Source organism: Phodopus roborovskii, unplaced genomic scaffold, assembly GCF_943737965.1.
Source record: "Phodopus roborovskii unplaced genomic scaffold, PHOROB, whole genome shotgun sequence".
NCBI lineage: Eukaryota > Metazoa > Chordata > Mammalia > Rodentia > Cricetidae > Phodopus > Phodopus roborovskii.
Window position 1 is genome coordinate 21,139,103 of NW_026126460.1, and position 12,971 is coordinate 21,152,073.

The window sequence follows — 12,971 nt, forward strand, 5'->3', positions numbered from 1 at the left end:
TCTGCCAGGCAGGGGCGGTCTACAGTGTGGGTGGTGACTCAGGTAGTCTAAAATATCCTTACATTGAAGCGTGCATAGAACTTGAGCTCCTGGATGGTACTGTACCATTTCTTCTCCTTTCGTGTCCCCAGAAACCCAGGCAGTTGGAAGGCAGAATAGGCTTAGGGGTCAGGCTGTGTTTCATCCCTAACACCACTTCCTAGCTGTCACCTTGGGAGGCCACAGGCCCTCCTTGAATCAATCTCAGTTATCTGTCTGTAAATAGGGACAATATCAGTCCCTTTGTTGAGGGACTTTTGTAAGGCTTTGAATAACTCAGTGAAGGTGACGCCTTTCTTCATGCCTGGTACACACTATTCGGTGAGCTTGCTCATGAGTTTTTGGCTCTAATACGTCAGGGATGATCAGAGCTCTCAGATGCCTTTTCTTGCCAGTCTTCATGTGTCATGTGCCCTTTCCCTACACAGATGGGGAAACTGGGATCTAGCTCCTGGGTATCAAAACTCTGTTTGATGAGGAGGTACTGGGTTGCTGGACTTCTTCACTCCTCACTCCCCACCCCCCCAACACACACACACACACACACACACACACACACACACACACACACACACTTTGTGCAGTTCCATTTGGTAGTTATTTCTGAGCAGGGACTAAGTATGAGTGCGCCCCTGAAGGAGAATTCCTGTCCTTTTCAGAAAGGTTTCCAAGAACTCAGATTTTTTTCCCCCATGGGGGTAGAGAGGCCTCCACTAGGGGTATATTGATCAAAAGGTGTGCCACAGGGATAGGACATTGCTCTCTAAAGAATATGCCTAGTGAGGCGGCAGTTGCTTTTCTAGGGGCCACTGTGAAGGACAAGTATCCTGTCCAGACTGGGCAGGGCTGCTGTGGGGACCAGCTTGGGGCAGGGATGAGTAGGAGGCACATTCCTGAGAGGAGCCCCTCCCTATCTACCCCTTCGTGTTTTCCCTCACCATCTCATCTTAGAGTCCTCATCTTTCTTTTTCTCTCCCTCATGCTCCGTTCTCGCTGTGTCCCAGCTTCCAGGGCTGGGGGGAGGGTGCTGGCCGCTGAGGCTGAGTCTGTATCTGGACCCAGCTTTTAGCCCAGTCTTCTGGTGCATGAGCTGCTGGCCTCTCCCCAGCACCTGCTCTGGCTGTGCCCTCGTGGGGGTGGGGGTGGGACAGGAAAATCTGGCCTGTGTCACCCCAAGCCTGCCTAGCATGCCCCACTGCCCAATCCCTCTTACAAGCTAGGGATCTAGGAGGAAAGGCCCCCTGAGTCCTCCACCCCTCTCGGCCTTGGTTCTACAGCAGCATTCCTCAGAGTGGATTTCGCAGAGAGGAGCCTGACCTTCAGCCTCAGCCAGCCAGTGATGCCCTTCGTCCACGCCCTGCCCTTCCACCTCCCTCCAAGTCCGCTCTGCTTCCCCCACCATCTCCTCGGGTGGGTAAGAGGGCTCTGCCAGGACCTAGTGCCCAGCCCCCGGCTACTCCCACTTCGCCCCATCGGCGTACTCAGGAGCTCTCGCTGTCTGAGGACACCATCACCGAAGAGAAGCGAGGGAAAAAGCCTAAGTCGTCAGGGCCATCGCTGGCGGGCACTGTGGACTCCCGGCCCCAGACGCCACTGAGCGAGGCCTCGGGTCGCCTGTCAGCGCTGGGCCGCTCGCCCCGGCTGGTGCGCGCGGGCTCCCGCATCCTGGATAAGCTGCAGTTCTTCGAGGAACGGCGACGCAGCCTGGAGCGCAGCGACTCGCCACCAGCGCCCCTGCGGCCCTGGGTGCCCCTGCGCAAGGCCCGCTCGCTGGAGCAGCCCAAGTCGGAGGGCGGCGGTGCGTGGGGCACACCAGGGACCTCGCAGGAGGAGCTGCGGTCACCTCGGGGCAGCGTGGCAGAGAGGCGTCGCCTGTTCCAGCAGAAGGCGGCCTCGCTGGACGAGCGCACGCGACAGCGCAACGCTGCCTCGGACCTCGAGCTTCGCTTCGCCCAGGAGCTGGGCCGCATCCGCAGATCTACGTCGCGGGAGGAACTGGTGCGTTCGCATGAGTCCCTGCGTGCCACGCTGCAGCGCGCCCCATCTCCTCGAGAGCCCGGTGAACCCCCACTCTTCTCCAGGCCCTCCACGCCCAAGACTTCACGGGCGGTGAGCCCGGCCGCCACCCAGCCGCCTCCTCCCAGCGGTGTGGGCAAATCTGGGGACGAGCCTGGGAGGCCCAGGAGCCGAGGACCGGTGGGCAGGACTGAACTGGGGGAAGGCCCTCAGCAGGAGATTAAGCGTCGGGACCAGTTCCCGCTAACCAGGAGCAGAGCCATCCAGGAGTGCAGGAGCCCTGTGCCGCCCGCCACTGCTGATCCCCCGGAAAGCAGGACAAAAACCCCTTCTGGTCGGAAGCGGGAACCCCCTGCACAAGCAGTGCGCTTTCTGCCTTGGGCCACTCCGGGCGTGGAGGGCTCAGCTCTGCCCCAAACCTTGGAGAAGAACAGAGCGGGGCCAGAGGCTGAGAAGAGGCTTCGCAGAGGACCCGAGGAGGATGGTCCCTGGGGCGCCTGGGACCGCAGAGGGACCCGCAGCCAAGGCAAAGGTCGCCGTGCTAGGCCTACATCCCCAGAGCTCGGTAAGAGCACAGAGAGGGCTGAGAACAGCCAGGGTGAGCGGGCTACGGGAACAGCAAGACTGTTTGGTGGAAACAGTTTTTGTTTTCTGCTTCTAGCATTGACATGGGGGTTGGAGTCAAGGTCCCGTGTTAGAACCTGCTATTGGTGAGGGGGAATGTTAGTGTGCTCAGTGGAGCAGAGATGTGAGTGAAGCCCAGGTATCTGCTATATATCATTTAAGGTCCAGCGAACTGCTAGGCAGAGGGGCGGAGGACCAGCAGCTGGAGGAGGCGCTGGCTGGTACCTAAGGAGTTCTCATGGCCCCCATCCCTTTGTGAGAAGAGATAGTCTAAAATTACTGGGAAAAAAGCAAAAACTAACCCTTTGGTCTGCACTGCCACCTCCCCACGCCCTTTCCAACACCTTATCCTTTGTGGCCACAGAGGTCTGAGACATACCTTCTGGCCTCCTTCGTCTCAACTTGCATCTGCCTCACGGATTCCTATAGATGATGAGCAACACCACCAACAGAATGCTACTGTCCCTAGCCCTGAAAGTGTCTAAGAGCAACTCAGGGCGTGTACCTGGAGAAGCAGAGGGCAACACCCTTTGCTTTCCCCAACTCCCTGATGCGTCCCCCCCCCAGAGTGACCCAGGGCCTGCCAGTACCTGTAGTATTTATTGCACTTACCACCTTGTAATTTTCTCTATCAAAATTATTTTTCATTTCCAGATCAGCCCCTCAAAATATTTAGACTTTGTGTAGGCTCTCATTCATCCTACTTAGCGCCGTGATTGTGTCCCCAGCACAGTGTCCCAGATGCTGTGTCAAGTAGGCCCATAGATATGTTACTTCATGTCAGCCTCCATGTCAGCTGCACAAAGCACTGGATGGCATACTCTCATCTTCCCCATGACATAGCGGAGGCTCCGAGAGATGGTCTCATTTGCTGAAGGTGATAACAGTTAAAAAGAAAGGCAACCTGCGATCCTCACTGCCCTTTCAGCCGCCTACATTGTCCTTTGTCTAGCTGACAAAGTGTTAGAAGTAGAAGCATCAGGGGAGGGGTTGGCGGTATGGCTCAGTGGGAAAGCGTTTGCCCAGTGTGCAAGAGGCCCTGAGTTCAACCTCCAGCATACATTTAGATGATAGCTAGAAAGAACCACAACAGAGGGACTTTTTATCTCTCTCTGTGTATAGTATCCTGTAAGCAGGCTCCATATCTTATTTCCTGTTGTATTCCTGGTACTCGATGCTCAGTGGGCAGTTAAGTATAGTGTTACTGTTTGCTGAAGGGACATGACCAAAGCTGATCTTCATAGACCCTCTGAGCCCTCTGCCACTGCCTCTTTGGAATATGGTGGCCTTATACATTTGACTATCCCTCTCTCTCACACACACACACCTCCCTGTATTTCCCTGTGAACCTACTTAGGTCTTAGGTGGCTCGTTCTCTGTCCACTGGTGCTTAGACTGTGGTCCTCAGAGTGCTTTCGTAAGATCTGCTAGGACAGACATAATGGCCAATCCATGTGAAGACACCCACTGCCCATCATCCCACTGCCCTCCAGAGGCCAGCACCCGTTGTGAGTGGAGTACTCTCTGTACCAACTGAGAACCTTGGCTCTGACTTCCCCCTTCCTTTGTCTCAGAATATTCAAGAGTGAGGCCTTTGCTTGGCTTCCAGAAACTCCTCGTGGAGGGTTTTGGTTTTCTAGGATTCTGTACTGCCAACATCCCCTCTCCCCACAAATGTCCCCCAATGCCCCCACAAGGCTCATGTCCCCTTACCCTGTACTTACTCCTATGTCTGACAGAGTCCTCAGATGACTCCTATGTATCTGCTGGAGAAGAGCCCCTGGAGGCACCAGTGTTTGAGATACCCCTGCAGAGCATGGTGGTGGCACCAGGAGCTGATGTGTTGCTTAAGTGTATCATCACCGCCAACCCACCACCCCAAGGTGAGCTACCAGGGGCGCTGGAGGCCTGCAGGTTGTGGTGCCAAGCATGTGGTATGGGGACAGGATAGGTTTCCTGGAATCCTTTTGTGGCAGGGTGGGGAAGAGGAAAGTTGTCAGTCCATGGGACTGCCCTGACTCTGGTGTATTCTGGAAGATTGTCCCCTACCTCCCCAGATCACAGGTAAGGCAGCCTGGGCCTGTAGAGATTCCTCAGAGTTTCCCAGAGGGAGGAGAACTAAAGGTACCCTAGTTGGTAGAGTGCTTGCCTAGCACACACTAGATTCTAAGTTTGACCTACAGCATTTCCTAATGTGGTGGAGCATCTTTAATCCCAGCTACATAGTGAGCCTGGGCTACAAGGAATCCTATCTCATTTTAAACTATGTGTGTGTGTGTGTGTGTGTGTGTGTGTGTGTGTGTGTGTGTGTGCGCGCGCGCGCATTGGAAACCATATGGGGTGGTGGGTAGGGATGCAATTCCCCAGCAAACCTTTTGTGGCATGATGAGCTGGTTGTTCCTCTTTCCCCACAGTGTCCTGGAAAAAGGATGGGTCAACATTGCACAGTGAGGGTCGTCTTCTCATCCGGGCCGAAGGCGAGCGGCATACATTGCTTCTCAGGGAGGCCCGGGCTGCTGATGCTGGGAGCTACACAGCCACTGCCACCAACGAACTGGGCCAGGCTAGCTGTGCTTCCTCACTGGCTGTGAGACCTGGTAGGGAGCCTTCCAGATTGGGTCCGGGTTGGGGTGGACCGTGGATGCTTCCCGGTGAACATGAGAATGTGGGTTCAGTGTCTCCCCACTTGTGCCTAAGCACTTGGCTTCCCAGTGTGCACAAGCCTTCCTTATGCTGGATTTGATGCTCTAGAGGAAGCAAGTTAAGTGGTCCCAGTCTCAAGACAAGGACACTCTAATCCAGGAAAATCCGCAAAGTTGGTGAAATTCATCCATGAACATTCTTTAAATGCTATCTTTTCAGGGTGATTCTCTTAATGGGAAAAACCAAATGTCTTTCACTCTGAGAAAAAGAATGTCCTAGTTCAAAGGATTTAAGAGGCACCAAGAGCTTCTGGGGCCATTTCTTTCCAGGACAAGAAGAAAACAGAAAGTAAGAAAGAAGGGACCACAAGCTGTGTCCGTTCCTGTTGGATCCCAGGCCCTACAGAGGCCACATCTGAGAGTACCATTGAAAGATGGCCATCCTGAGGCTGCCTTGTCTATTTTTATGAAGGCCCTCACTTGGTGTCAGGCTACTTCCTTTAGGTTTCAGTCTAGTATCTTTCTGGTTCAGGCAGGACCAGACCAGTAGCTATGTGCATGGAAGTTCTACACATTTAGGTGGTTGGGTCTGATAGTGTGCTGACCTTGGGTGGTAAGGAGGGAATGGGGAAGGTGTTATATCAGGAGAAGGTACTGGTGAACCCCACAGAGGTGGATGTTACCAATAGGTATCCAAACTAGCTGGAAGGTCAGAGCTCAGAGACCAGTGTTCTGGGATGCTTGCATTGAGACTTCAGGGTCCTGGAGTAGCTGGGAGTCAGCACACCATGTCTTGTGCCTTTCTTCTATTCAGTGTTGTAGAGACAAGCACAGGAGCCATGTATGCACTCACTATTCTAGAGCTTCAGCTCTCCACGCATTCCCGACTCAGGAGTTCCTAGTGCTCTGGAATTGGCATTTGGGCCCTTAGTTCCTTTGGTGGCATGTCAGTCTCGTGGTCCCTCACTCCACATCCTCCCTGGAGCTGTTTGAGGCTTCCTCCTCTCTCCTCAATCTCCTATGATGCTGAATCATGCCCACCCTCCACTTCATGCTGCCACCCTTCCATCGCATCTGGGATCTGGCTTCTGACTCAGCTCCTAGCTCTTCTAGGGGCCCCAGGCCTACCTCCAGAACCCCAGTCAATACCTGGCTTGGACTGAGAGCTGGCAAGGGGTGGGGTGTGAGGTGCCCCAGTACTGGCTGGTGGCCATCCGGGAGCCTTTTAAGGCCGGGAAAGCAGCTTGGGGCACGGCAGCTGTCAGCACTTGACTGGGAGTTCTGGGTTTGCCACGTTGAATCTCCTGAGCTTCAGTTCCCTCATTTGTAAACCAGAGATAATTATACCGTCCTCACGGACGGAAGCGAATGTGCGAATGAGCTTTATGAACTGTAAAGCTGTAGACAAATGTTAGTTGTTAGCGTTTGAGGGCGATGTTGTGCACATGAGCTCAGCTTTCCACGAGGATCTGGAAAGTGCCTCGTCCTTCCTTGCCCTTTCCTTCATGCTGTCTGTGTCTTGGGGACTCGACTCGTGCTCTTCCAAAGCCACCGTGTTCTACATCCTCCCTGTTCTCCAGCCCCTGGATCCTCAGCGTGTCATGGCATGTCTGTGCCTGCTTCGTCCTGGGGACCCAGAAAACTTATGTCATTAGGGTACACCAAACATTGCAGCATCCCCCCCCCCATAAGTTATACTGGCTCCAGGGCCCAAGAGGCTGGCATGCAGGTCCAGATTCAGCCCTGGTTATGGACCAAGCTGACTTTCTTACCCTACAAGGCACTGTTTGGACTAAAGTGGTTGGATGGAGGCCAGGGGGCCCAAAGAGTAGCTGGAGCAGGCAGAACCAGTGGTGGCAAAGATGTTTGGCAATAGGGGTCTCAGGCCAGGCGTCTGTAGGTACTGAAGGATGGGGCTGGGAGGGTGTGATAGGGAGTATGTGGAGGGAAGTGCCACTGTCTTGTGGAAAGAGACCACCCTTAGACTCAGTGCCATGGAAACCAGTACCCATTCCATCAGGGCCTGCTTTTAAAACCCACAGAGGTCAATTCTTGTTTGGGAAGCACAGTAACCAGGACCCAGGCAACTTGAGAATTAGCCGTTGGCCTGGGGAACAGGGGCTACTGTGAAGGTTGTCTTGTCTGAGCCCCGCGACCCTCTCACCCTCTCAAGTTGGCTGTAGACTGTGGGGGTTCTCTGGAGTGTGAGGTGTGTGCCTAACTGAAGTGAGGCATCGCATAGCTGTCACACCTGTCATACAAGCCTCTGTTGGAGGACCCACTGATGCCGGGTGCCCTGTCTCTGAACAGTTGCTTCTGTTTGCAGAGTGTCATGTGCTTTTTACAAATCTTTTCATGTCTCTTTCCTCTAGCTGTATGTATGCATGTGTGTGTGTGTGTAGATGGAGATGTATGTGTTACTCTGATCTTACAGATGAAAAAAGAAAGAAATCTGAATATGATTACACAGAACTTGAACCAGGCCAGCAGTCTGGGAATCTGCCTGGAAATGTTATTAACAATAAGTGATACAGTGATGGAAAGTGCTTATCCAAGTAACAAATCAGTATGTGTCGGGTGAAAACAGCCACTGTTGGTATTACCCAGTGCTTCCTATGTACTGGGCCCACTGTTGATATATGGTCACATTTAACCAAGCTCTGTGGAGTAGGTTCGGTTGTTGTGTCCAAGTCACAAACACACTGAGGTAACTGAGACTAGGGAAGTGTTAGCAAAGTGCTCCAGGGCAGTGCTGACTACCAGACCTTGCAAGACAAGGGAAGCATTCTGTGTCCGCACTGTGCAATGCAGTGCACCAATTGCACATGGCATCGGGCACTTGGAATGTGGCTAGTGCAATTAGGAACTTCAGTTTTTGTATGTTATCTTACTTGTTATGCATGTTAATGGTCTCAGCCACTACTTCCCCCCACCTCAGTTAGGATGCTAAGCCATGGCAGCTGGGGGCTGAATATCTCTAACCACTGCACTATACAGTCCCCTTTCCTGCCACTCTGAAGAGATTGGAGCTAAGGTGTACCCTGAGCTTGTGGGGAGGACATTGCCCAGCCTCTGTGAGCAGCCAGATTTGGGGAGGGGGGCGTCTCTGCCTTCTCTCTGGACTCCATCTCTATCCTTTGTCCTGTTTCCTGATGCACTTTGTCCTTTCTACCGTGAACTCTGACAGGAGGCCCTCATCCTCTAGTGCTGGCCAGGAGGGATGAGTACTCTATCCACTGTCTGCACTTCTTATGTATTTGAACCCAAGGTCTAGCATTTTCCAGCCAGGACCTTGAAGACTTTGACCTCTTCACATTGCCTTAGCTAACCTTATTTCGAGAGAGAGAGAGAGAGAGAGAGAAAGAGAGAGAGAGAGAGAGAGAGAGAGAGAATTAATTGGGCATCATGAATACAAAAGGAAAGGAAGAAAATTGTGCACACACCTCTACCCTCTTTTCCTGGTCTGGGTCCTAGGCGACCATGTGCATAGTTTCAGCTTCCTCCCTAACAAAGACAGTGGCCACTGATAGATGAGCTCTATTGCCACACAGTCCCTGTTATCCATTTCACTGGGATCTGAACAACATTTGAGAAAGCCGAGTACCATAGTCTACTCAGCCAGACTCAGCCCTCCCTCCCTGTTCCTGCCCGTCAGTATCAGGGATATCTGTGGATTGGTTCCCCAAGGCCGTTACTTATAATGGAGTTTATCTGTCACCTACCAGCTGTCACAAGAACGGAGACCTAATTTAGTGTGGACGCAAACAGCTTAGCTGACCCAGAGCCATCCAGCATAATCGTATGTGAGATCCAACCCTCGCCTGGCTGGGTCAGGCTAACCATGTGGAGTTTCACCTGAAACACTCCCAGTAGTGTTTCTTCTCGCCCCAGGGAATTCTGGGGAAACGGTCATGCCAACACACCGAGACACGTCCCACCTCCAAGCCCAGCCCTCATTTCCCTCACTTCTTCACTGGTGATCACTGTGGCAGCCACTTCAAAAAGTACCTCTGCAGAGCCTCCCATAGCAGCACATATGGAGGGCAAAGGCGAAGGCCTGGCCACACGGGAGTGCTGGTTAGTACCAGCCAGTACTTCCTTCCCCACAAGCTGTATGGGCTCCTTTTGGCCCTCACAGCAAAGGCCAGTCCTTTAATAGGCCTCCGACTTCGAGACTGTAGGGTGGTCCCTCGGGGTGGGGGGTAGCAAGGGATCCCTGCTCTCACACTGTTGTTCCCCTCCCTTCCCTTCTTTTTCAGTTTGTCTTTTTTCATTTTTATCTCTTACTTTATTCACCAGTTTGGGCTCCTTTTCCGAGCCAAAGAAAAATACAACTGAAAGAATTAATTATTCCACTGGTCTCTGTGTAACCGCCCTGGCTGTCCTGGAATTCACTTTGTGGACCAGGCTGGCCTTGAACGCACAGAGATCTGCCTGCCTCTGCCTCCCAAGCTCTGGGATTAAAGTAATGCGCCACCACACCCTGCCCAGTGGCCCCGTTCTTATTATTTATTTATTTTTATTTTATGTGTATTGGTTTTGCCATGGGTTTCCAGGTCCTCGGGAACTGGCATTACAGACAGTTGTGAGCTGCCATGTGGGTGCTGGGAACTGAAAGAGAGGTCAGTGCTCTTAGCCACTGAGCCATCTCTCCAGCCCTCCCTTGCTTATTTGGCCTCCCACTTCTGTTCCCAGACAGTTGGCAGGCCTCTGAGCCTGCACTTTCTACCTCATGTAGTTTTTAGTTTAGTTTTGCTTTGCTTTTTAATTTCTCTAAAGCAAACTCTAGTTTAAATACCACTTCTTCCCGCATTCCCAGAGCCAAGAGTCATCTTGACTCTTGTCCCCTGACTACCCGCCTGTGTCTTTCTACATCTTGGCCCTTGCAGCCATACCTGGAGGTCCTGCTAGACAGATCAGGAGCTTATGTGGGTCATGAGGCTTGGGGATGAGGTGGGAGGAGAGAGGAGAGACAAGGGTTGTCACTGGGCGGCAGCAGAGCTCATCTTTAATGCCAGCACTCGGACAGCAGGGGCAGGTGGGTCTCTGTGAGTGTGAGGCCAGCCTGGTCTACAGATCCAGTTCCAAGATGCTCAGACTGTTACACAGAGAAACCCTGTCTCAAAAAAAAAAAGTAAGTAAGGAGAATTGTTCAGGAAGTTCAAGCCCTGGAAGCACTTATGGAGACCGTGAAGGACATACAGAGTAATAAGGCTCTGTCTGAGACAGGAGGTTGGGATGGCAGGAGAAACCCTAAAGCTGTGGGCCACTGAGTCCTCGAAAGCATCAGCATCCCTTGGGAATGTGCTGGATGTATAGACTGTTGCCTATCTGTCCACCCAAGCCTGTATGTAATCCTACTGGGGAGGCTGAGATCATAACCTGCTAGGGATACAAAGTGAGTTCAAGGCTACCTTCAGCAACATAATGAGACCTTGTCTCAAAGAAATAAAAAGAGGCTCAGGGGAATGCTGGCATAGCACACACAAAGTCCTAAATCCAGTCCCCAGTACTGCAAAACAAGTGACTTAAACAGATTGTGGGCCCTGCTCCAGACCACGAATCAGAAACCATGGGGAGGGTCCCAGGAGTTTGTAGCCCAAAGAGCTCTCCAGGTGATTCTAAAGCACAGCAGACTTTGAAAACCAGCCAACTGAGCTGGGCAGTGGCGATGGTGGCACCTTTAGTCCCAGCACTTGGGAGGCAGAGGCAGGTGGAGCTCTTTGTTCTAGTCCAGCTTGGTCTACAGAGTAAGTTTCAGGACAGCCAGGGCTACACAGGGAAACACTGTCTCAAAAACAAGCAAAAACTAAAACAAAGCAGAGGAAAGAAAGGAAGGGAGGGAGGAAAGCCAACAAACTGGAAAAAACAAAATGTTTAAAATCACTGGCATGGAGTTTAAGACCTCGCTCATAATGGGGAGCTGGCTGACATGATTGGAAAGACAAGATCTGTGGAGCCAGACTTGCGGGTTTACAGCTGTCCTCTGAAGTTGAATGGCCAAGTGCTCAGCGAAGCCACCTCTTTGGGTTTCCATCCTCCCATGAGGATTTGCCTGGGTCTTGAAATTTTCACATGCCTAGGAATCCCTAGAGTGCTTTTGAAAAAAGAAATACAGTTTTTGACTTCTCACTTCAGAAAATCAATTCTGTAGGCTGGACAAGGTTTAAGAATCTGTACTTCAAAATAAACCCCAAGTGGTGCTGATGTGGGTGGTCCAAGCATCACTCTGACAGTCCCGATGGAAGGAACCTGGGTGATGCCGTTCCATGTGCTAGGTACTGGCTGGCAGCGGAAGCTATGTTCAGGGTAGACATTGCAGACAGTTGGGACCAGCTGGGTGAACTGGCCAGAGGAGCTCCTGCTTCGTGGTTTCTCTAATGCCAGGTTTTATTGAATGGGACTGACTTGAAAGCACTGTTGAGAGGGCCGCTGTGTGAGCAGAGTCAGCAGCACGTGAAGGAATGGCTCAAATGCGAAGGGGTGATCCTTTAATGGGGAGTTCTGGAGAACTAGCTCCATGTTTCCTTCCTGGTATATGTGTATCTCCAACATTGAAAGCTGGGCTTGTAGATGGATCAGGCCTGAAATGTTAGGGACTGGCTACAAAGGTGATTTTGCCCATGAGACCAGTGTAGCTTAGGATCCTCTTGCCAACTTCCTTGGTGACACAGTTTGGGCTTATGGTGTAGCAGAGACCGCTTCCTTTTCGCAGAGAGCAATCATTCTACCCCTCTGGAGCCCAAGCATCCAGCCCGGCTAGCAATCTGGCCAAGAGACTTGACCTAGACTTACTGATTGGCTGGATAGCACCTAAGTGCTATTCCCCTAATGGTCACCAGGGGTCTCTGAGGCACTCACAGACCTTTGCCAGACAGACAAATCTTTGCCCCACCCTCCAAGGCTGCCTCAGCACTGTCCAGCCTGGAGGTGACCCTGGAGCCAGGAGTCTAAGCTCCATGGAGGAGAGGAGCCCCGTCCTCCGAGGGTTGTGCTTATGATCTCAGTGTCAGCTGGGGCCACGCCTCCAGCTGCAAGTGCCATTCTGATTTCTCTCTCCTCCACAACCTTGAGACAGCCAACCTGAAAGCAGGGCCCTCCTCTTGGCCCTCACCCTTCTTCCTCACTGGCAGTGCTGAGGAGCACAGGTCATAGCTTGGGAATGTGGCCTTGGGTGGAGGGAGGGGCTAGGGGAGGGAGAAGGACTTGTGGCCACAGCTTAACACCTCTGTCTCTGTTGCTCTGTCCAAGCTCCTTTCCCACTCTCTGGGTGCAAATGGGTGCTGGTGAGGACTGACATTGGTGTGGAGTAGCTCACACTTTCCTAGTTATGGGTGCTGGTGAGTTGATGGGTTGCCAGCAAGTTGCCAGCAGGGATCCAGTAGAGCCCATGTTTGGGTTGAACACAGGCCTGTGTCCTGAGGTACCTGTTTCCCCAGACTTACCTAGTGCAGGACCTGGGAGGCAGCAGCCATGTGCTAAGTTTCCTTAGGTTGATAGGGGACAAATCTGGGAAGGAGGGCCAAATCCCTGACAGTTCTTTGGGTCTCTGTGTCTGAGAAAGCTGGTTGTGACCTGATCTAGGGTTTAAGGCTGGCTAGTCATGCATTCCGAAGTTGAGTCTTGTTGGTTTGGGCAAAGCAAGGGGTA

The 12,971-nt window shown here is 52.5% G+C and overlaps 1 protein-coding gene across 1 annotated transcript in view; it reads left to right on the top strand.

Annotated features, from left to right (window-relative positions):
- Positions 1 to 12,971, top strand: part of Speg (striated muscle enriched protein kinase) — a 55,243-nt gene that overhangs the window by 10,907 nt on the left and 31,365 nt on the right. The window contains exons 4-6 of the mRNA XM_051190516.1: positions 1,317 to 2,620; positions 4,419 to 4,562; positions 5,094 to 5,276. Coding sequence (XP_051046473.1) covers positions 1,317 to 2,620; positions 4,419 to 4,562; positions 5,094 to 5,276 — 1,631 coding nt within the window. The remainder of the gene's footprint in view (positions 1 to 1,316; positions 2,621 to 4,418; positions 4,563 to 5,093; positions 5,277 to 12,971) is intronic.